Source organism: Mercurialis annua, linkage group LG3 (genome assembly GCF_937616625.2).
Source record: "Mercurialis annua linkage group LG3, ddMerAnnu1.2, whole genome shotgun sequence".
Lineage (NCBI taxonomy): Eukaryota > Viridiplantae > Streptophyta > Magnoliopsida > Malpighiales > Euphorbiaceae > Mercurialis > Mercurialis annua.
In genome coordinates, this window is record NC_065572.1 from 59728720 (window position 1) to 59752083 (window position 23364).

General features: G+C 32.7%; 1 protein-coding gene and 2 long non-coding RNA genes across 3 annotated transcripts; all 3 read right to left on the reverse strand.

Moving 5' to 3' along the window:
* Positions 1–66: 66 nt before the first annotated feature.
* On the reverse strand, positions 67–3354 carry LOC126673664 (sec-independent protein translocase protein TATC, chloroplastic). Its single transcript, XM_050367891.2, has 4 exons — positions 3031–3354; positions 2018–2301; positions 711–1001; positions 67–414 (listed from the first exon to the last, which is right to left on the reverse strand). The coding sequence occupies exons 1-4, from the start codon at positions 3314–3316 to the stop codon at positions 205–207; spliced, it is 1071 nt and encodes a 356-aa protein (XP_050223848.1). The 5' UTR covers positions 3317–3354; the 3' UTR covers positions 67–204.
* A 9984-nt stretch (positions 3355–13338) lies between these two features.
* On the reverse strand, positions 13339–15746 carry LOC130014613 (uncharacterized). The gene is made up of 3 exons (XR_007638962.2): positions 15498–15746; positions 13911–13986; positions 13339–13426 (listed from the first exon to the last, which is right to left on the reverse strand). It is a non-coding gene; the product is annotated as an uncharacterized LOC130014613 (long non-coding RNA).
* Positions 15747–20765: 5019 nt separating this feature from the next.
* LOC126671298 (uncharacterized) lies at positions 20766–23128 on the reverse strand. Its single transcript, XR_007638967.2, has 3 exons — positions 22925–23128; positions 21338–21413; positions 20766–20853 (listed from the first exon to the last, which is right to left on the reverse strand). It is a non-coding gene; the product is annotated as an uncharacterized LOC126671298 (long non-coding RNA).
* Positions 23129–23364: the final 236 nt, after the last annotated feature.

Sequence of the window (23364 nt, forward strand, 5' to 3'; positions counted from 1 at the left end):
TAAAAGGTTTTTGCGGACCATCTTGTAAATCTTATAACAGGAGTTACAGAATCATCACACCAGGCAAAAGAGAATTACATTCTATTGATACTATTGATACTACAAATCAAACATATCGTAGTTGATCGCCTTTTCCTTTGATATCAAACAACTAATATTTTACATTCTTTAGACAATTATACAAATCTAGGCATGACAAAATGTTCATCGTCCTGTAAGCTTGACGACCCATGCACCGCCCAAATACAGACCAAGAAGGGGTGCAGCAAGAAGCACCTGAGTAAGAGGGTCGGTTGATGGTGTAAGTACAGCAGCTGCAACAACTGCCCCAACAACCACATATCTCCAAATTGACAGCATTTGATCTCCTGTCACTAAACCAACTTGTCCAAGTAGAACTTGTATAACAGGAACCTGCAACATGAGATAGTTTTAATCCACATTTTTTAGGGAATCTTATCCAATGTTAACCATAAATCTACGAAAAAACAACCCAAGTACCATATTCAAATAATTTATTAATCGAGGAAAAAAACTTCAAGAAAAAATTGAACGAAATCTCATTTGAAAGAACAAGACATGAAGCTTTCTTCGAACTCAGGTCTTAATGGTGCATGCTAATGTAGCAGATAAACACGTTTTCTGCAGTAAGTAATAACGAAGAAGACGTGATAGGGAGGGGGAAGGAGGAAAGCACAGAGAAGATTTACCTGAAAAGAGAGGCCTGTGCTGAACATGAGCACAAGCACAAACTCAAAGTATTGGTCAATGGACCATAGAGATTCCACAACCCCTTCTGCATAACTAACAAAAAAGTTTAACGCTGCTGGGATCAGAACCAAATAGGAGAAGCTGATTCCTGCATAGAAAAGTATCGAGGAGCCTAAAACAATAGGCCCCAAGAACCTTCTTTCTGCTCTAGTTAAACCTGGAAGAACAAACGCTATAATTTCGTAAAGAATGATTGGGCTCCCCAAAAGAAGGCCACAGTATCCTGATACCTGCAGGGCACCAAAGGTGATATTAATATTGGCAACAGCACTTGATATCTAATTAAAAGAAAAGAATATTTGAACCTGACAGTGTAAATCAACTGTGTTACAGTTATTGATAAACAATCTGATGACATATCAACAAATTAAACAATGAATGTAATAAGGATTTTGCTAATAAAAAGAGTGAAGTAATTGGATGTGAGTTAGTTAGTCCTAGTATATTTATGTCACAAGTTGCAACTAATTGAAACAAATAAGAACTCATGACATCAGAATCAAAATTGCTAACAGATATTCCACCATTTCAAATGCTTTATAGTTCCTTCCCCACTAAACATACCACATTATACAGCAAGGTGGGGGACCCTTTAACAAACATAGTTACTCATTAGCAATTTTCTGCAAAAGGGGATGCTTGGTTTGAGTATCTTATTTGTGAATTGCGGATAGAGAAAACGACAGTGACAGAGTCAAAGACACAGCCTTGAATGTGATAAAAGACGGCCAATATTCAAACAGAGACTGAATTTACCAAGTCTTTAAGTTCTAAATGTCAACAGGTTACTGTTAGTTTCTTTATCAAATGGAAAACGACAGTTAGACCTCCTATTGGATATTTTTGACCCATGTTGCTGGAGAAGCCACTTCGATACATAATTGTTTATGAACAAAACCGCTTAGTAAGAGGACAAATTAAATTTTTTAGGAGTGAATCAGTTATGCGCAGAAATCAGCCATCAGAAGAGCCTTCTATTTCTATAACTTCTCATAAGCTGGATGCCACATCTAAAATGCAATAGACTGCTCAAAACCGTGACTTATTTCTTAAGTTAATCTAGGGCGTTGTACAGGGTATTAAATTCTATTAGTGGCACACCATTGTGAACAAGACAATAAAGTCAATTAAGTAATAAAAAAATCATGACGATGAAAGAATTATTTGTGTATAGCAATAGATAATGGTAACTGATAACATTTCAAGCAAAATTTCAAATGCACAAGATATGTTTATTCAATCTAACCTTGACAGTTGTAAAGAAAAACTCTCCAGGAGCTAGTTGCAGAAATCGCACACCCTGTGCTTTAACAGGAGCTTCAAGAACCATAATGAGTTCCTTAGAAAATGCAAAACATCCCATGATAGAAGCTCCAACAGCCAAAACTGACACAAATATTCTCTGGCGCAGCTCTTCAAGATGATCAAATATACTCATTTCCTCATCATCTGGAAGAAGCTCTTTACTAGGATACAGGAAATTATAAAGAGAACTTCCTTCTGCATCTTCACCAACATTTCCTTGTGAACCTTCAATAATATCCGTTATGTTAAGAATAATAATAACACTAATGGCACAATCTTCGCTGAAAAACGTGACTACAATATGTACAAAGAAAATGACAAAAACCGCACAAGTATCAACTGTGTATAGGTCTTGTTATGAATAAAACACGTGCAAGTGTTCCACAGAATGAAATTCTCGCAAAATGATGTCATATAGAAAACCAATTGAATACAATTATAGTTAGCCAATTCTCATGTTTCAGGATGTAACTGTTCTTTCAATTCAACTTCAAAGAAAAAAAAAGAGGCTATTTTGAAAGAAATTAAATCATGTAACAAATTTCATAGTTCCAAAAATTGGATTTGAATTTTTTTTTTTTGTGACGAGGACTCACTCCCCCGAGCCAAATCTCACGATCACTGTCAAACCCCGGAATGTGGACCGCCCGCAAGCCCACATACCTGGCAATTCCGGACTATAATGACCACGAGTCCTCCAATACCAGCCACTCTATTTATTAGAAAGGGCGCGACCATAGCGCCCAGATGGCTGAGAGTTAGACCACTAGACCAAATCCGTGCGGCAATTGAGTTTGAATTAATTGACTTCTTGGGTATGAAACTCTAACAACTACAACCTTCCATAAACCTAACCACAATTACTGATAATATAAGCAAAATTACACTATTGATTTCGTCATTAAATAAAGCAACCGAAAATCAAAACCCTGAATTAATTTAATTTAATCATACCAGGCCTATCCTGGAGAGCTGAGCTACTCCTACTAGTCGTAGTCGGAGAGTCTTGCTGCTGTTTCTCGCTAACATCATCATCAACAGCGGCCGAACAAAGCAGTCTATCGACCCGTCTGGTGTTCCGCGACACATCCGATAATTTCAATCTCCCTCTCCTACTTGAAGATGAAATTTGAAAATAAGAAAGCTTCTGCTGTTGCTGATGGTTTCTGATAAAACTGAGCTGCTGCTTACAGAAGCAACCGTGGAACTGTAAATGAGGGATAATTGCACTGCTTCCCATTTTTTATTTTTTCTATCTAAAATAAAATGAAATGAAGAAACAAAATAAAATGATTCAATCATCGATTAGTTTCTTCAAATTTAAACGGTTGCAAATGGTTGGCTCTCATTTACAGATTCTCCTTCTGATATTTTCATATTCTTTTATTTTTTTCATATTTGTTTTTAATCATTTTTAATTGTAAACATAAAAATTAACTTATCTGAATTCATATTCATCCAAATTTTATATATATTATTTTTTATATTTTAAAAAATAAAATGTTATTTTTTTTTCATTTTAAGACCTTGCATTACTGAAATTTTGATTTGTTTTAAAATTACTGAAAATTATATTAATTTATTCGAATTGAAACAATAAATATGATAACATTAGCTAAAATAAAAATTGTATTAATATATTTTAATTGTCACCATAAAAAAACTAAATTTAGCAAAAATATAAGTCAATGGGTTTTATATCTTGATTATGTAATCTCGTAGTATGTTTCGTTTTTAAGTTATTATTTCATAAGATTATCTATGTAATGTTTTTATGCTATTGTATTATCAAATTATTTATGTAATGTTTTCATATTATTTGCTCGTAAAATTAATTATATAATAATTTTATATTATCATTTTGTAAAATTATTTATATAATATCTTTATATTAATTTTAATATTTTATTATGGAAAATAAATAATTAATATATTCAATATTATTTTTTGTAAACTTAGTCTATAACATTTAATACTTAAGCCTTCAATTAAATAAATGGGGAACTATTAATGTTAGATTATAATTTAACAAAATAACATAATCAGAAAGTGAAATGATGAAGAAAATTATTCATCATCATTTTCTATGAGAAAGGAAAGAAGGGAGTCATCTAAATGCATTTAGGTGACTTCATTGAAAAAGAGGAGTCACCAATTTTCATTTAGATGTCTGTCATTAGAGATCGTATAATCATTTAGAAATATTTTTTTTATTTATTTATTTTTCGTTTATGGTCTCATCTTTCAAAATCATCAATTTATCTTTCTTTTTTTTTAATTTTGACTTTCAATTGCAATCATTCGTTTAAATTAGAGTGAAACATGTTTAAATAAACCTTTCATATTACTTTATTTTTTAAAATTTATTATGATAAAATGCAAATTAGAACAATATAAATAATATAAACGACACATTTGAATTTTTTTTTTTTCATTCCAATTTGGCAAATAGCTACAATTGAAAGTAAAAATTAAAAAAAAATTAAAAATTGAAAATTTTAAAAGATGAGATCATAAAAAAAATAAAATCAAAAGAGTTGAATATTTTTAAGTGATTAGCCTTTTCAATTTTATCTTTTAGTATACAACTTCCATACATTTTTGATAAAAATAGTAATAAATTTATGTCCAACTCATTAATGAAATAATTTGATCCATTATGCAGGTTAGCAATGTAGTTTTGGGATTTTAATGAAGTCGCATAAAAATATTATTTTCTTGCAGTAAAAACTTAAAATCCAAGAAAAGGAGAGTATTAAATTTATCTTTCTACATGTGAGGTACTTTTTGCAAATAAATTTAAAGTTAGAGTGTTCTTTTTATAATATTTTCTCTAATTTATGAGATCCCCGTAAATTTAAGGACTGAAACAATCCTTAATTTATTTTGTTTTGGATCCAACCGCGTTTTATCTGCTTACAACTCACTTTTCTATTTAGGCCATTTAAAATGGTGGAACTCTCTTCACCTGACTTGAAAATCTCAAATTTTTCTGAATCAAATTTTTATTAATTATAATTGTGAATCAAGAACTTGTCTGTAGTGAAAATAATTTTTAATTTCTGATGCAATATTTTATGATCGATTTGATAAAATGTTCACAAAGAAAATCTTAAACACGGAAATAAAAGAATCCAATAGAATTAAAAATATTTCTACAATCTATTTTACATTGATGTCTATAATACAAATCTAGATTATTAAAAGTATTCTCCTTCAATAAACAGAGTATGAATTTCCGGTGGTTGTCCGCCCTTTTTAATAAGATAAACACCATCGTTTTGAATCATCCAATTGCATTGTTTACATTGCAATCTCACTTGATACGCCCAAAACACTCCGTAATTCGTATCATTAATATGAGCATAACACCAAGCTAACGGAAACATTACATCTCGTAATTCCCATGATATATAATGTCCTGTTTCTAATGTATTCAGATGATCATCATAATTTTTAGCTCCGCACATAATACCTACATTATGTGTTGCATTATTCGTAATTGTCACTTTAATTGTTGGCACCAAATAATTCCATACCTTTTTTATCATAGATTTCTCAGCAGCTATCGATGGTCGAGCCGATAATAATAGAATAAGTACAGTAATGCAATGTATACATTTCTTGCTTGGTTTATACATAATTAAAACAATTATCAATTGATGATTATCAGTTGATATATGATTATAAATTGATAATGACAATTAATAAAAGAAGAGAGTGCTTGTGAAAGAGTTTGTATTGTGTATTTGATTTGTTTAAAGAGAATGGTTTAAGAAGAATATATAATGATAATTTACATGATAAAATTAGTTTTGCTAGTTAATTTCTTTGTTATTTTGTTACCAAAAAGAGGTGTGAAAATCAGTTATTTTTTCAGTATTAGTGGGTGTTAAAATTTGAGAGTTGGAAAACTATAAATTAGTTAATTATAAGGTTGTATACAAGCATACATGCCTGCCTACTATATTTCTGGTTAATTTGTCTGTTTTTGACGGTGTAAAAAAAAACTAAAGCATGTAATGTCATTGCATAATAATAAAAAAACATCTGATCCTCATAAATAAGTTAGTTGCATCCAAAACCTTCAACTTTCTAAAGCTTGAAAGTACTTCAATTTTCTAGGTGGCTTAATGGATAGAAAAATCTTTTTCTTTTCCAACTTTTCATAAATCAAACAAAAATTTATAATTTTAAAAATTGACAGTAATTTTAACTCAATTTTAACAAGGTTTAATAGCTCCAAGAAGTTTTGACTTTTTATAAATTTAACCAGAGCTTTAAAAGTTTACAAATCTATCCTGGTTTCATTACTTCACTACAATTACGCCCATTGTATCAAACTTGATTTAATTGCGCATAAGTGGCATGCCAAGATGGCATAAAAGAATTGCAATTTAATTATCTCATCCTAGTCAGTATTGACCTAATGGTTTAAAAAGGCCAAATATTTTTGACAAATTACAACTCTATCCAAAACTTTTGAAGTATGAACATTTATCTTAATTTGACAATTTTGCTGAAAACTAATTCACTTTTGCATAATCAATTTAATTGTACAATCTTGTATCTTTTAAACCTCGATTTACAATTGAATTTTCATACTAACTTCTTAGTTTGTAAAGCCCATTTTTCATAACCGCAAAAATTCATTATATAAAATCCATTTTGCAAGAACTGTTTTTAGATGATTTATCTGAAACAACAATAACAATATTTGTGGAAGGGACAAATTGTTCAACACAAATGATATAATTCGAGTTTCTTCAAAAAGAACATCTCGAATGATTGTATCAGTAGTGGACTATATGATGTAGAAGAAGGCAGAAACAGACTCAAACTCAATACGAAGCGTCATAAAGTATATCATACACGTTAACGATCATGAAGAACACATAAAACGTTGCAGAAGCTATATTAGGCCAAACACGAACACAGGCTGCCTAGTTAGCACGGACACTTCACTCAATTAACATTTACCGTTTCGGAAACGTTTCGACACTTGGCGTTTCGGACACAAAACTTCAATTCTAACATAGGAAACCTTCAAATAAGACCGTTTCGCCGTGTCCGTTTCCAAGTGTCCCGTTTTTCCGTGTCCGTATCCGTGCTACCTAGCAGGTTGCCAATTGATCCCATACAATTTGTAACTCAAAAATGTAATTGTGAAAAGTCTAACTATGTTGGTTTTGCATCTGATGAAGACGATAATAAAGTCGGAATTGATTAACATTATTTGTCATTGCATAGCGATTTCTTAAAAAATCCCAAACTATCTGTAGCACTATCAAAACGAAAAAATTCCAATTTAATACTAGGCTAACATGTGCTACAAAACCAGGTGAGAATCTGGTGGAGTTTGCTTTTCCATTGGTCAAATCTCTCAATAAATTTATTTTCAGTCTCATCAACCTGTTTAGTAGGTTTGACACTATCTCTAGTGATAATATGCCAAAAAGGTGCTCCTTTAAAAAGCTACACATTTTTTGACCCCATAAATTATAATTAGAACCATCAAAAATCACATTAATAAAATTAGTGATAAAACTTAAATTATCTGAAACAGCCATTTCTAATAAATTAAAGAAAATTTGCGAAGATTATATGATTTGAACCAAACCAGATATATAAAGTATGATTTTGATAAAAAAAAAAAATCACAAAAAAGGATTCAGAAGGGTTAAATACCTTTGGAACCGTTTCGAGTTGAAAAAAAAACTGACTTGGAATTGGATGAATCTAGCTAACCAAAGTAAACTGGTTTGATTTAACTGCACAGGTACAAACCATAAATAAAAAATGCAAGCAGTTGAGTAAAATGGCAGAAGCAATTTTGAGTTGTCAAAACAATCGTTTTAATTATCTTCAACCTCCAAGCTGTGTGATGGTTTTCATTGCGGCAAGAACTTTCGGCAGATTGTTGTTGGTCGATGTAATACCCCGTAGAATTATTAGTGTTTATTTTCGCTAGTGTCCAATTTTAATTAATTAGGACCTTGAAAATGGTGAATAAATTCACGTGATGAATTTATAAGTGTGAAATGTGATTTGGTATGCGTTTTGCCTTAAGTTGATTTTTGGCAATTTTACGTGTTAAAAGTGAATTTTGTGATTTTTCACTAAAAACCGTCAAAATAATTATTTTAAATATTTTTAAAAGTCCAAAAATATTTTAAATTCAGCCCATATGATATGATTTAATGTTTTTGGATATTTGGTAAAGTTGAGATTATTTTGCCCCTAGAGTTCGAATTATTTACAACAATGCCATAATGGCAAACTTGTAAATAATTGAAACTTCAAATAAATATCTAGATATTTTCTCTACATAAACTTGGTGCCCAAGTCTTCAATCTTCTTCTTCATTTTTGTGGGTGCCGAATACACCATAACTCACAACACCAAGCTTTATTCTTTTATTTTCCCTCAAAAGTTTCTTAACGAAAATTGTCGGGAATATCGTGTAGATTGTTAATCTATAATTGCATGTTGAATCAAGGTGAAATCTCAAGCTCAAAACCTTACTTTTATTTGCTGATGTTAGTTGAGTTCTAGAAACATGCTTAGGATGGTTTAAAATTGTTGTTTGATGGTTAGTTAACTAGTTTTAGTAATTGTTTTAATGGGTTTCGGTTTTAAATAATTTTTCCGTGAAATTAAATTAATTATTTTTAATTTCTGGGCTGATCTATATGTTGAGATTTATATATGCTTTAAAGTGAAATTTTTGTGGATTAAAAATGTTAAACATTTCGGGTGTTAATTTAATTAGTTGGGTTTCGATTTTTAATTGTTTTAAAGCTTAAAAATAGCTTAAAAATAGTAAATAAAGGGATTTTTTTAATTTCTGGAAATAATTTTATTTTTGGATGAGTTACATTTGTGGTTGATATTAATTAAATGGTTGATGGTTAATTTTTAGCGATTTAGTAACCGGGTTTAAATTTTGATAATTGTTTATTCGGTTAAAATTGTTAAAAAGGGTAAAACTGTCATTTTAATTTCTGGACAGAAATAATTCATGAAAAATTTCTGGAAATACATATGATAATTATTTATGGAATTTAAGTGATTTAATTGAAGTGTTTTGAAGGATTAATAATCGGTTTTGGTTATTAATCATTATTTCGGTCATAATGGTTAAAATAATGGAAAATAATATTTTAAAAATTATGGGCTGCTGTTTTTACAAGATGGAAATTAAAAATGTATTTGAAATTATTGTTGGTGAATTTCGGTGTTAAAATGGCTTAAAATGGATTTTTAAGCGTTTTTAGCGTTTTTGAGTTTTCCGGCCAAAACCACCGGAATATGGTGAACGGAATATGAGTAGAGGGGATAGAGCATGTTGGCTCAGTCCTAAACTCATTGGCAGCAGTTAGTGCCGAAATGTTTTTGGCAGAAAATAAGGGGGGGCCGAGCCCCGAGTCAAAAATATTTTACGGAAAAATATTTTTGGATATTTTTGAATTGTGGTATATTTGTTGAGATTTTCTAAAAATGAATTTTTAGAAAACTATGTGAATTGAATATGTGTTAGAATTATAATGGAATTATAATTCTATGTTTATTTATGAATTAAATAAACTAATGTGAATAGAGTGTATCGTATAGAAAATACGATGACGCGGAAAGAGATAGTTGGAATAAAATTTGGTTATGTGATTATTTGGTTTATTTGATTGAGTCGGTCTAGAGTATATCCTAGAATTTAGAGTTAATATATTTATTAATGATTAATCTCTAAATTAGATCCAGCGAATTTTGTCGCGGAAACCGGCGAACGTAGGTTTTGATATTTCAACGGGTGATATTTTTATATTTGGAATAAGCGAGTACTGTGAGTGTGTTTACAACTTATACTGCTAAATATTAGTATTAAAAATATTGCGAACTGCTTTACATGATTTGCAAATGTGTCACGACCCAAATTATTGAGCCGAGACCGGCGCTAGGGAATGGGAGTGGTAGCTCCGAAACCCGTAGCAAGCCTAAAACCACTAATAATTTTTCGCAATTAAAAGTATAATATATGATATATATTAAAACATTTTCGGAAGAACTCTTTTTAAATAATACACTTATAGATATTAAAGTATTATATCAGAGTCTACAATATAAAATATCATTTGAAGTTGAAGCGTCTATCTAATACTAACAACTACTGACTACTGCAGCTCTAAGAACTCATACTTGTGCAAGTCCAATGACTTCTGGCACAGTGGAGCTGGTTTGTCTGATCCGACTCTGTCTACCTGCAAACATCAGAGTGAGGGGTCAGTATTTGGGAAAATACTGAGTGAGTTTGCAAGTTACTTATAGTATTATCAAAATATAGCGTTACACGCTTAATACGTATATAAACGTATGATATAAGCAAACATTATTAATTTCAAAAGTCTGAGTCCAACTCACTAGATACGGGGACTTCCAGACTACACCGTAGCCGAGTGCTCACTCGTATCGAAATCATAAAGTGTGAGTCCAACTCACTGGTGGCCCAGCCACTGGTGGGCCCAGCCCACTAGATACGGGGACTTCCAGGCTACACCGTAGCCGAGTTCACTCTCGTATCAAATTCATAATATATTATGCATAGACATATATTAATTCTTAATCATAAAGTCAAGTACTCTAGACTGACTCACCAATGATCATGTAGCCTATTGACACCCAATAGGTAGTTGGTCTCTTCGGACCGCACATTAGACACTTATCTCCAAAACAATGAATACAACAACATTCATATAATCAAATCTATCAAACAAAACAGTTTATACGAGCAAATCATATAGATACGAGATATTTAATATCAATACTCATAATATAAGAAAATAACTTTTATAATAATACGCAAAAGTAAATTGCCACTCACAGTGACCGCTATCCCTTATATCCAAACATAAGCTCCAGGAGACTGGTCCGTCAATCCTCGTCGAGCTTCTTGGTTCGTCATACTCGTAACTCGATAGTCTGTCACATCTATCATAGGATTCTATTGTTAAAATATATACTTAGAGAATCCTATTCTTAAAAACTGCACTAGATACCTATCACGATAAAAGAACGAAACATAACTGTCGTTCTCTAAACGTATCTTTCTTTGAAGATCTCTATTCATATCTTGATTACTCATCATGCTAATGTTCATTGCTATAATGTCTTATTAATATTCATTTTAAGACATTTGTCAGAGTTCTACACCCGTATCATGCCATCGGAAGCCAGTTTTCGCTCCCGGAAGTCCCAGGGAGGTCACAATCGAAGTAGGGCACGTCGTGCCTGCTTGGCATATCGTGCCCTTCACTGGTGCACGTCGTGCACCCCTGTGGTGCACGTCGCGCACCAGCACGACGTGCTGAAGTGCAGCACGTCGTGCGCACTTTGGAAGCAGCGTTTTTTGAGGCTCCTAGACCTTTTTCAAAGCTCTAAATTACTCCAAATTCATTCCAACACATACCTAGATCATTTAAACACATTATAAACACTTTTATCACTTCGAAATCAACCGTAAACGTCTCAATTCCGACGTACGCGATTCGAGCGTAACATTTTCGTTGAGACAGCCTATAACCTCAAATTTTAACATCCAAATCAGCAATATTACCTTGATATGATGCTTAGGATTGATAGAAAATCCTTTCTTCTTTCCAACGCAACGAGAATCGCTCAATTCCGAGTCCGAACGAAGAAATTATGCCAATCGCAAGTCCGCTCGCGTCGCGAGGTTATGTCGCACGTCGTGCGACACCTTAAAACAGCCCCAAATATCATCTCGACATGCTCCCGACATCCCTAACTCATTCCGACATGTTTCTACATCAATATAACACAATATTCAACTCAATAATCATCAAAAACGTCAAAAATAACGTGACTACGGTTGATACGATTCGATCTCGACATGGCAGCCCTATATTCTTCAATTTCAGCAACTAAAAAGTCAAGCTTACCTTGATTTGAAGCTCAAAGATGATAGAGAATCGAATTCTGAACGAATCGATATAAAGAACTCGCGATTTGGACGAGAAACGGTGAAACGGCGACGGATCGAAGTCGATCGCCACATTTCTCTCGTCTGTTCTTTCTTTCCTCTTCTGATCTTAACCTTTCCTTATTCTTAAGGAATTCATATATATATATGTTGGCTAATTAACCACTTTCGTCCTTAATTTCTTTAACTTAAACCAATTCTCTTTTAAACTTTCTAATTTAACCAAATGGTTAATTATTCACTTTAACTCAATTACTTACGTATTATTTATATTCCAATAAATAATACTAACACAAGATTATTACTTTCCGTCAATAATCTTTCAATTGCTATTCTCGAGGCTTAATTGGCTAATTTACAATTAGGTCCTTGAACTTTACAAAATTGCAATTTAGCCCAAAACGCATCCGCGTCCAGATTTTAAAAGGTCTCCGATTGACTCGAGACTTTTACCACATATACTATAAAACATTTCGCGGACCTTGGCGAAATAATTTCCATTTTAAGTCGTAGTGGCTAAATTACCACTTTAGTCCCTGTACCTTATTTCGAGCTTTTCTTGACATTTTTCCTTCTAATTCCAATTCTAACTTTAGAATTGAAATAAAATATTAAGTTTCTCGAAAATTATTTCCAATATCGCCACCCTGGCGAAACAGGACTGGACACGTAGTCCAATTAAATGCTTCAATATTTTGGGGTATTACATTCTTCCCCCCTTATAAAAATTCGTCCTCGAATTTTCATATTCTTTTCTTACCTTAATCTCTTTTACATCTAGAATTTAGTAGGGATACCGTGTTCATCTTACAACACTGGTCAGCACATGAAATCGTTATTTCAATTTATGTACTTCCTACCCGTTGATGTCAGTTAACACTGTCAACCTTACTTTTGATTTCATCAATTTGAACTTCTAGTTCCTTACTGCTATTGTCACGACCCATTTTCATGAATCGCGACCGGCGCTAGGGTATGGGTAATGTAGTACCGAAACCCGTAGCTAGCCTATCATTTAACACATAAATACATAAACCTGCAGAAAACCAATGCTCGGGGGCAACCGAGACTTCAGCCTAAATCTAACAGATATAATATTCAACAGATAGTATAACATGCTTATCCAATTCCGAGTCAAAAAAAATAGGCATAACATAAATAATCCGAAATAACTACATAACATGCCAGAGCAATATAACTAGTCAGATCAATCCGACAAACAACTGTAATACTAATAAAGACGTCTAGTCAACTACTGCGGTCTAAGAATAAAATAGTTTGACAGTTTATCAAAATAAATGGAACCTCCGAGGAAAAGTAAATGCGGAGATCACCAGACTCTCTCAGATCATAACCCTGGGAAAAATTGGGAAAACAACGGGGTCAGATATACTGAGATGAGTTCATACCACTATTTACATTTATTAAGTGGAAAACCTTTAAAACGTTTAAAACATTTAATAACGATATTATAGATAATAGTTGGAACCCTAATCCACAATTCTAAATAATAATCATAATCCAATAGGTCTGGTCCCGAGAGCTGAGCTACACCGAGTTACCACTGACCACACTTATACCAGAGTCCCGAGAGCTTAGCTACACCGAGTTACTCTACCTGGTCCCGAGAGCTATGCTCACACCGAGTTACCACATTTCCATGTATACCTTACCCAGATCAATACCGGTGCGCACGCAGTCCTAATGATGCCCATTAGGTAGCATGTTCCAACTAAGAGCCATAATATAAAAATAGTTCGCAATATACGTACGGTATATATATTTAATATTAAAATAACAATTTACTTAATAAAGCGGTAAATAGTAAGTAAAAACTCACTGCTTGCTAATCCACGTGATAACCTGGCAAGCAAACTAATCCTGATTCGTCTCCGAAGCACGAACATTCGACGAGTCTAGACAATATAAATCAGAATTAAAACATGTCCTAACTCTAAAGAGTACTAGACAACACATATGACTAGCACAAACATCAACGAGCCAAGACAAAGCAAACACACTTACTTAATCCATATCCAAAGCATAAACAAAAGTAGAGTAGTCATACATACTGAACATAACCGAAGTCATACGATATTTAAGTCAAATTGAGTTCCCACTTTGAAAACATAATCCGGAGATCTTTTCAATAACTTAGTTAAAATCATAAAACTAAGTTTAAACCAAAGTGGTGAGCTAGCCGAGTTATCACAACTGCCAAGCCTATACTCGCAAATTGGGCGACCCAAGTCTAACCCAAACCAAACATCCAACCAAAGTAAAACAATTCGTTTAAAGTCCGGAATCATTTAAATATACCAAAGTCTCAATTTATAAAACAAGGGAACTCAAATCAAACATTAAAATCCAAGTACAGCATCATGATTATAAAGTGTTCGATAAAAGTCCCCAAAGGATAAACACAACCAAATAAGTCAAAAGTCAATATACAGCAGCCCTAGCATGCTTAGTAATCATATTTGATATAAGACATGTCATATCAAAACATTTGGTATCAATCAAGCAAACCTTTCATAAATTAGCCAATTAAGCATTCATACCACCTAGCTCAAGACAAGACCAATCGTGAAAGTCAAACCAAAACACCTTAGATCAGATTATGAACTTTCTTTAACATATAATATAAATTCAAATCAGATCCTAAGTCACCACAAATCAAAGAATCCGAAAACATAGCTTTTTAGCGTAAAACTAGCTAGTTTACAAAATACGCCAACACGTACCAAAACAAATAAGATACTAACTCGAAAATTTATTTAGATCAGTAGTATATCCCATAAGTACATATAAAACAACTTAAGATCAGTTTTAAAACAAGCCAAAAACACTTAAACAATAATATTGACAATATTGTCAAAAATTGCCTAAACAAGCCAACTGAAGCAAATAAGAATTCTCTGAATCAAATCAGGTTTCTACTAATCTAAAACCTTTAAAACACCACTTAAAACATATTAGATCAGTAGGTAAAGCATTTCATACCCGTTTTGTATTCGTAGCGTTCAACTTCCTTAAAATTGCCATTTTCGCAAACCGTGGAGATTTTACAACCCAATTCCATTTTAATTATTATTTTCAATCAAAAATCTTTAGATCAGTAGCTATTGATATAAAAACACCCAACAACTCAAATAACTCAGAATCAATACTTGAACAAATCGTTAATCGAATCAAATTTGTACAAGTCTAGATTTCGGCAAATCGTTGATTAATCACACCAAATTGTTCTTAATTCATTTAGGATCAGATTATATTCATGAATAATTTTATAAAACTTAATATACTCAGATTGTACAACACCAACTAACAATCAATTGAATCCAATAATTTACAACCCTAAATCACATGTTTCTACGCATCAAACGTAACAAGTGAATCATAAATCAAAAGGAAATGGATAAGATACCTAAGATTGATGTATGAACTGATGTATGATGAAAATAGATCAAGAATAAAGGTCTGGACCAAAACTAAGTGAAGCCACCAACACACCACCGATGAACGCGACGAAGAACGCACTTAAATCTTGCGAGAGGAACATAAAATCACACACTTAGCGTAATGAAATGAACCCGAACGTTTTGGAATGAAGAAATATAGGTCTATAAGTGTAATAGATCGTTTTTAGGTTTTAGGGTTCGAAAAGAGGCTGATCACATTAGTTAGAGGGTCTATTTATAGACTATTGTGGGCTTTACATGGGCTTCGATTGAAGCCCACGGTTTAATAGGTATATTTCGAGTTAGGGACCTCCAAATAACAATCTAACCGACCAGATTTTAGTAATTCCTCTTATGAACAGCATATCCAAAGATGAGCCCGATCCGACCGTTCAATTGTGAGATATCAACGTTTTACTAACACATGGCAGTTTTGGAAAATATGTGAATGCTGTTTTGATTAATACCCAAAAATAAATTGAATGAACATCGAACACATAAGGACTCATGGGATACATATGAGACACTCAAAAAGACACTATCAAGGTATCATAAGTGTTACTTCTAGCGTATAACAATCCAGAATCAAGTCGGAAACATAACAAGAACATGCTGAAATACAAAAGAACAAAGAATTCTAGAAAATAACTAATTTCTAACGGATAACCGAACTGAGAAATCAAGTTTGAAAACACGGGGTATTACATTCTCCCCAACTAAAAAAAAAAATTCGTCCTCGAATTTAAAACAAAAACAACTGAAGTTAAACATAACATAAAACTAAATAGCAAACCAAACAAAACGTACATGACCAACGTAAGAACACATAATCATGATACCCAAAGAAATCAAGGAAAGCAAAATAAAAAAATTGCATAACAAACTCTATCTCTTAAGAAAATTCCTCAACCAAGTAACCAACCGAAACTGTAATCATAGTAATTCTGTTATTCATCAACTTACGCATTTATGTAACCACAAACTTAACAGGTTGCTCCTCGAATGATAACTCAAAACCACCACTCATATAAATCAACAAACTTAAATGGTAACAATAATCTCAATGCTAAATTTCTCTTAACATAAAACGATAACATCCCTCATAGGTGAAATCAAAGAAGGAAAAACAAACTCTCCCGCATAAAATTCGACTGAAATACTAAGGATAATTAAGAACGAAATCTCGAATCTCAAAATTGACACTGATTCGCAATATAAGCGATCACAACACACATATGCACCAAATTCTGCACCTAACAATTTGGTGCTCCAACTAATACTCGTTCAACACAACGAGAAATAACAACTATTATTCAACTGAGAGTCACAATTATTCTATACCGGAGTGGCTTCTAAAACCATCTCGAAACTTATCTATTATAAAATCCTCAATATAAAATACAAGATCAAGCACTAAGCTCGACTACATTTCTTACAACTCCAAATCCTATCATCAAAATAGGAATACTGAAAAACACAAGTTGATAAATTCTTGCGTTCTACAACACTTAATTACTTCCACTTATAATATCTCGATAACAAAATAATCAATAACAAAACCCAATAAACTTCAGATAATATTTCGGTTCCACAACAAACACTATAATAATCATCCAATCCTAACGATTAATACCAACTTGATAATACCATTAACTTGTGAATCATAAAACACCAAGACGCATACCGTTTTTCCCAGAAAACGTGAACTTAACTCATAATAATTGAATCTCCAGATTGGTAATAAACAATCTCAATTACAATGATTCCTTCAATCATTTAGAAACATTATGCCCTAACTAAACTGAACTTTGACTGCATCTCACAACTTAAACAAATCTTTTTGTCTCTCACAATGATCAAAACGATATACAAACATTACAATAATACCATCCATTAATAAAACTGATCAACCAATCATGGTTGTCGAAACCTATTAACCGTGATTCCTGATTCTCTCATAATCTCATATATCCAAATCAAACTCAAATTTTCAAAATTATTCAATCAATTGACTATAACCTCGTATACAACGAGAGACCACTACGAACAGTTTACTACGATCGAATTGTTAGTTATGCTAAAAACCAACCACAGGGGGTATAAAATCTTTTAATACAAACCATTAGTTTTGCAAACCCTTGAAATTTTTCAAAACCTCCACATTTGAATTTGAATTTTTTTCCCTTTCTTTCAATACATTTGCAAATTAATAAAACAGTTCAACTGTTAAAATTTATGTTTTCTTAAAATCAAACTTGTTAAAACACTTTTTAAATAGTTTATACTTTAAAAGCCAACTGTGGCAAAATCCTCCGTATTCAAAATACACATTAATGTTTCAAACATCCCAAAATTTTAAGTCGCTTCTAAATCCTAAACAAAAACACAATTTGAAGAAATCGCTCAAGCGAAAATTTTATTATCCCTTTTGAATCAATTTTGACAAAATTTCTCCCTTTCCTCAGAAAGGTAAAATCAGCAATGTAAAACTCTTGTTTATAAACATACCATTATATCAATACAGCAAAATACTTTGGACAATTTCAAATCTGGAAAGATAAAGTTTCTTTTAACAACGTAGTATATACACACACATGAGCATAACCAACATCCTTAATCCACAAATCCTTAAATCACAAATCGGAAATTATCATGAACACTCCCTAATCTGAATCTAACCATAAACCGCACTTGGCACAACTATATCTCGAGCGCAACCTCAAAATCATTCTTACTCATAAACACAAGATTCTGATTCTACAGACCAATCACCCACAATGTAAATGTCCAATAACCATCACCATCATCACAGAGTATCTGTCTAGCTATCCTTCGGTAAAAGTTTCAAAATCATTTGAAATCCAACAACTTTATAAATAAATATATCACAATGTGACTTGCGAGTTCGTTTTAAAACATCTTTCTCAAAACACTTTATCGATAAAATCCATTTTACATAATTGTGCGCCAGGGTGATGACATCTCTCATCCCCAAAGAGTCGCATCCAACCCTAATCATTTCTATGCACGTGATGCATGTACGATTATGCATGTATCAACTATTAATTTATCTTTTATTAAGTGAACATACTCAGTGTTCAATGCAAACCTATTCGTGATATTCAAAATGCATGTTCATGATATGTCTGGGCACAATTACGTGTTGAAAATATTTCAAATATTTTAACAATTAAACTTTTGAAATCAATTTCTCAATAAAATATTTGCTAGACGTTACACTCTGTGAGATGTGCACTCGATAACCTAAAAATATTTCTCCAATTCCTTACTTGCAACCTAGCAATATTCGATGCTATACAACAACTCCTCCTAATAACTTCATTACAACTCTAATATAAAAAGTATCTAACTAACCTCAATCCAGACTGAGCATAACCAAAGAAAATAGCACATCAAAATACGTTCCTAAAGTTTTTTTACCGCCAGCTCTTGCATCGCATCCTCAGACTTGATGGAAACACCAATGTATTAATACACCAGTCTATCTTCTCGGTTCAGAGTTTCCAATATCCGTTTTAGGATAATCAGAAATCATCAGCAAAATCAAGGGAATATTTCCCTCATCTTTCTCGATATCGAAACCCAAAGATTTTGATCCACGAATCATACATCAAGGTAAGTCAACCTTGACTACGTGAATAAATCATCTCACGTGATACTCCACACGAAGAGAAACAAAAACAATCAACTTAGTCCAACCAAACTTGCAAGATATTCAACACAATTAAACCAAAATTATTATGATTCTTACAACTATAAACCACGTAAGCATGCCATTAAATAAAATTAACCCCAACATATTTTATGGACGAAATCAGGACATGTTACAACAAGCTTGAACCTTTGTATTAAAATCAACTTGCAATGATATCATATTTTAAAAATACGCTTCAAAATTCATTTTGAAATTTAAAGTCAATTACAAAATTTCCAATCTTTTAGTTGAGCCCTACGGTTAAACAAAATCACTATCTGTAAAAATCTCTTCTTATAACCAATTGCTTTAAAACGGATACCCAAGTATCACAACTCATTAAAATCATCGAGCTAGCCGAAAATTACAACTACTAAGCTTAACTCCTAAATTTGGGTGACCCAAGTCGAACCCCAAAACAAACGTTTATAAAACATATTCAAAATATTTGCCATCCGTAAAAATCATTTTAATAAAAATTTCATCCTTTCAAAATTGAGAGCTCAACGCAAACCAACCGCTAAACGGTAATTTAAAACTCAAGTGAGAAATCTTTAATCTCAAACATCCATTCCGTAAATCCCAAAATTCAAAGTAGAATAAAAATCCTCTTTACTAGCAACTTAACCAAAAATCAACTTTTAAAGAATTTACTCAAACTTCTCTATTGGTTCTGTGTCAAAACACAATTTAAGAAAAATCACTTTTCTTAATGAAAACCCTTAAAGAACATGTGGTCCTAGAGCATATATGACCATAAAACATGTTTAAAAGTTTAACCTAAAATTTCTTTATTAGGAAACAAGACTAACGCCCAAATGTATCCTCATAGGTACTGGCGTATATAGCACCCAACAATTACGGCCAAAGCCAAAATGTACTACCAAATAATCCATCGTTATTAATTCATTAGTGGCATAAAGTAAAAATTTATCAAACAACATCATACCCAAGTATGAGTTTTAGTAAAATCATAGCATCAATACCAAATAAAGACTGACAGACATCACCTATAGGATGTAGGCTGAAAGTTTGAAAACAAATGATGACGTTTTAAAAAGACAAGACACGAATCCTAATTCCGCAGTAGTTCCTAAGACACCACATCAACTTATCATGCCAAAAACACATAACAAATAACATGCACAAGGCCTTGGTTTGAAACCAACGCTCTGATACCAAGTTTGTCACGACCCATTTTCATGAATCGCGACCGGCGCTAGGGTATGGGTAATGTAGTACCGAAACCCGTAGCTAGCCTATCATTTAACACATAAATACATAAACCTGCAGAAAACCAATGCTCGGGGGCAACCGAGACTTCAGCCTAAATCTAACAGATATAATATTCAACAGATAGTATAACATGCTTATCCAATTCCGAGTCAAAAAAAATAGGCATAACATAAATAATCCGAAATAACTACATAACATGCCAGAGCAATATAACTAGTCAGATCAATCCGACAAACAACTGTAATACTAATAAAGACGTCTAGTCAACTACTGCGGTCTAAGAATAAAATAGTTTGACAGTTTATCAAAATAAATGGAACCTCCGAGGAAAAGTAAATGCGGAGATCACCAGACTCTCTCAGATCATAACCCTGGGAAAAATTGGGAAAACAACGGGGTCAGATATACTGAGATGAGTTCATACCACTATTTACATTTATTAAGTGGAAAACCTTTAAAACGTTTAAAACATTTAATAACGATATTATAGATAATAGTTGGAACCCTAATCCACAATTCTAAATAATAATCATAATCCAATAGGTCTGGTCCCGAGAGCTGAGCTACACCGAGTTACCACTGACCACACTTATACCAGAGTCCCGAGAGCTTAGCTACACCGAGTTACTCTACCTGGTCCCGAGAGCTATGCTCACACCGAGTTACCACATTTCCATGTATACCTTACCCAGATCAATACCGGTGCGCACGCAGTCCTAATGATGCCCATTAGGTAGCATGTTCCAACTAAGAGCCATAATATAAAAATAGTTCGCAATATACGTACGGTATATATATTTAATATTAAAATAACAATTTACTTAATAAAGCGGTAAATAGTAAGTAAAAACTCACTGCTTGCTAATCCACGTGATAACCTGGCAAGCAAACTAATCCTGATTCGTCTCCGAAGCACGAACATTCGACGAGTCTAGACAATATAAATCAGAATTAAAACATGTCCTAACTCTAAAGAGTACTAGACAACACATATGACTAGCACAAACATCAACGAGCCAAGACAAAGCAAACACACTTACTTAATCCATATCCAAAGCATAAACAAAAGTAGAGTAGTCATACATACTGAACATAACCGAAGTCATACGATATTTAAGTCAAATTGAGTTCCCACTTTGAAAACATAATTCGGAGATCTTTTCAATAACTTAGTTAAAATCATAAAACTAAGTTTAAACCAAAGTGGTGAGCTAGCCGAGTTATCACAACTGCCAAGCCTATACTCGCAAATTGGGCGACCCAAGTCTAACCCAAACCAAACATCCAACCAAAGTAAAACAATTCGTTTAAAGTCCGGAATCATTTAAATATACCAAAGTCTCAATTTATAAAACAAGGGAACTCAAATCAAACATTAAAATCCAAGTACAGCATCATGATTATAAAGTGTTCGATAAAAGTCCCCAAAGGATAAACACAACCAAATAAGTCAAAAGTCAATATACAGCAGCCCTAGCATGCTTAGTAATCATATTTGATATAAGACATGTCATATCAAAACATTTGGTATCAATCAAGCAAACCTTTCATAAATTAGCCAATTAAGCATTCATACCACCTAGCTCAAGACAAGACCAATCGTGAAAGTCAAACCAAAACACCTTAGATCAGATTATGAACTTTCTTTAACATATAATATAAATTCAAATCAGATCCTAAGTCACCACAAATCAAAGAATCCGAAAACATAGCTTTTTAGCGTAAAACTAGCTAGTTTACAAAATACGCCAACACGTACCAAAACAAATAAGATACTAACTCGAAAATTTATTTAGATCAGTAGTATATCCCATAAGTACATATAAAACAACTTAAGATCAGTTTTAAAACAAGCCAAAAACACTTAAACAATAATATTGACAATATTGTCAAAAATTGCCTAAACAAGCCAACTGAAGCAAATAAGAATTCTCTGAATCAAATCAGGTTGCTACTAATCTAAAACCTTTAAAACACCACTTAAAACATATTAGATCAGTAGGTAAAGCATTTCATACCCGTTTTGTATTCGTAGCGTTCAACTTCCTTAAAATTGCCATTTTCGCAAACCGTGGAGATTTTACAACCCAATTCCATTTTAATTATTATTTTCAATCAAAAATCTTTAGATCAGTAGCTATTGATATAAAAACACCCAACAACTCAAATAACTCAGAATCAATACTTGAACAAATCGTTAATCGAATCAAATTTGTACAAGTCTAGATTTCGGCAAATCGTTGATTAATCACACCAAATTGTTCTTAATTCATTTAGGATCAGATTATATTCATGAATAATTTTATAAAACTTAATATACTCAGATTGTACAACACCAACTAACAATCAATTGAATCCAATAATTTACAACCCTAAATCACATGTTTCTACGCATCAAACGTAACAAGTGAATCATAAATCAAAAGGAAATGGATAAGATACCTAAGATTGATGTATGAACTGATGTATGATGAAAATAGATCAAGAATAAAGGTCTGGACCAAAACTAAGTGAAGCCACCAACACACCACCGATGAACGCGACGAAGAACGCACTTAAATCTTGCGAGAGGAACATAAAATCACACACTTAGCGTAATGAAATGAACCCGAACGTTTTGGAATGAAGAAATATAGGTCTATAAGTGTAATAAATCGTTTTTAGGTTTTAGGGTTCGAAAAGAGGCTGATCACATTAGTTAGAGGGTCTATTTATAGACTATTGTGGGCTTTACATGGGCTTCGATTGAAGCCCACGGTTTAATAGGTATATTTCGAGTTAGGGACCTCCAAATAACAATCTAACCGACCAGATTTTAGTAATTCCTCTTATGAACAGCATATCCAAAGATGAGCCCGATCCGACCGTTCAATTGTGAGATA

What these genes read in the sequence shown, in the direction of transcription:
- LOC126673664 (XM_050367891.2), bottom strand. Translation starts at nt 3,316, where the DNA reads ATGGGAAGCAGTGCAATTATCCCTCATTTACAGTTCCACGGTTGCTTC. An exon ending in AGCTCTCCAGGATAGGCCTG is followed by an intron (nt 2,302 to 3,030) that starts GTATGATTAAAT and finishes ATATTATTGAAG; the next exon opens with GTTCACAAGGAAATGTTGGT. An exon ending in TTTTCTTTACAACTGTCAAG is followed by an intron (nt 1,002 to 2,017) that starts GTTAGATTGAAT and finishes GGTGCCCTGCAG; the next exon opens with GTATCAGGATACTGTGGCCT.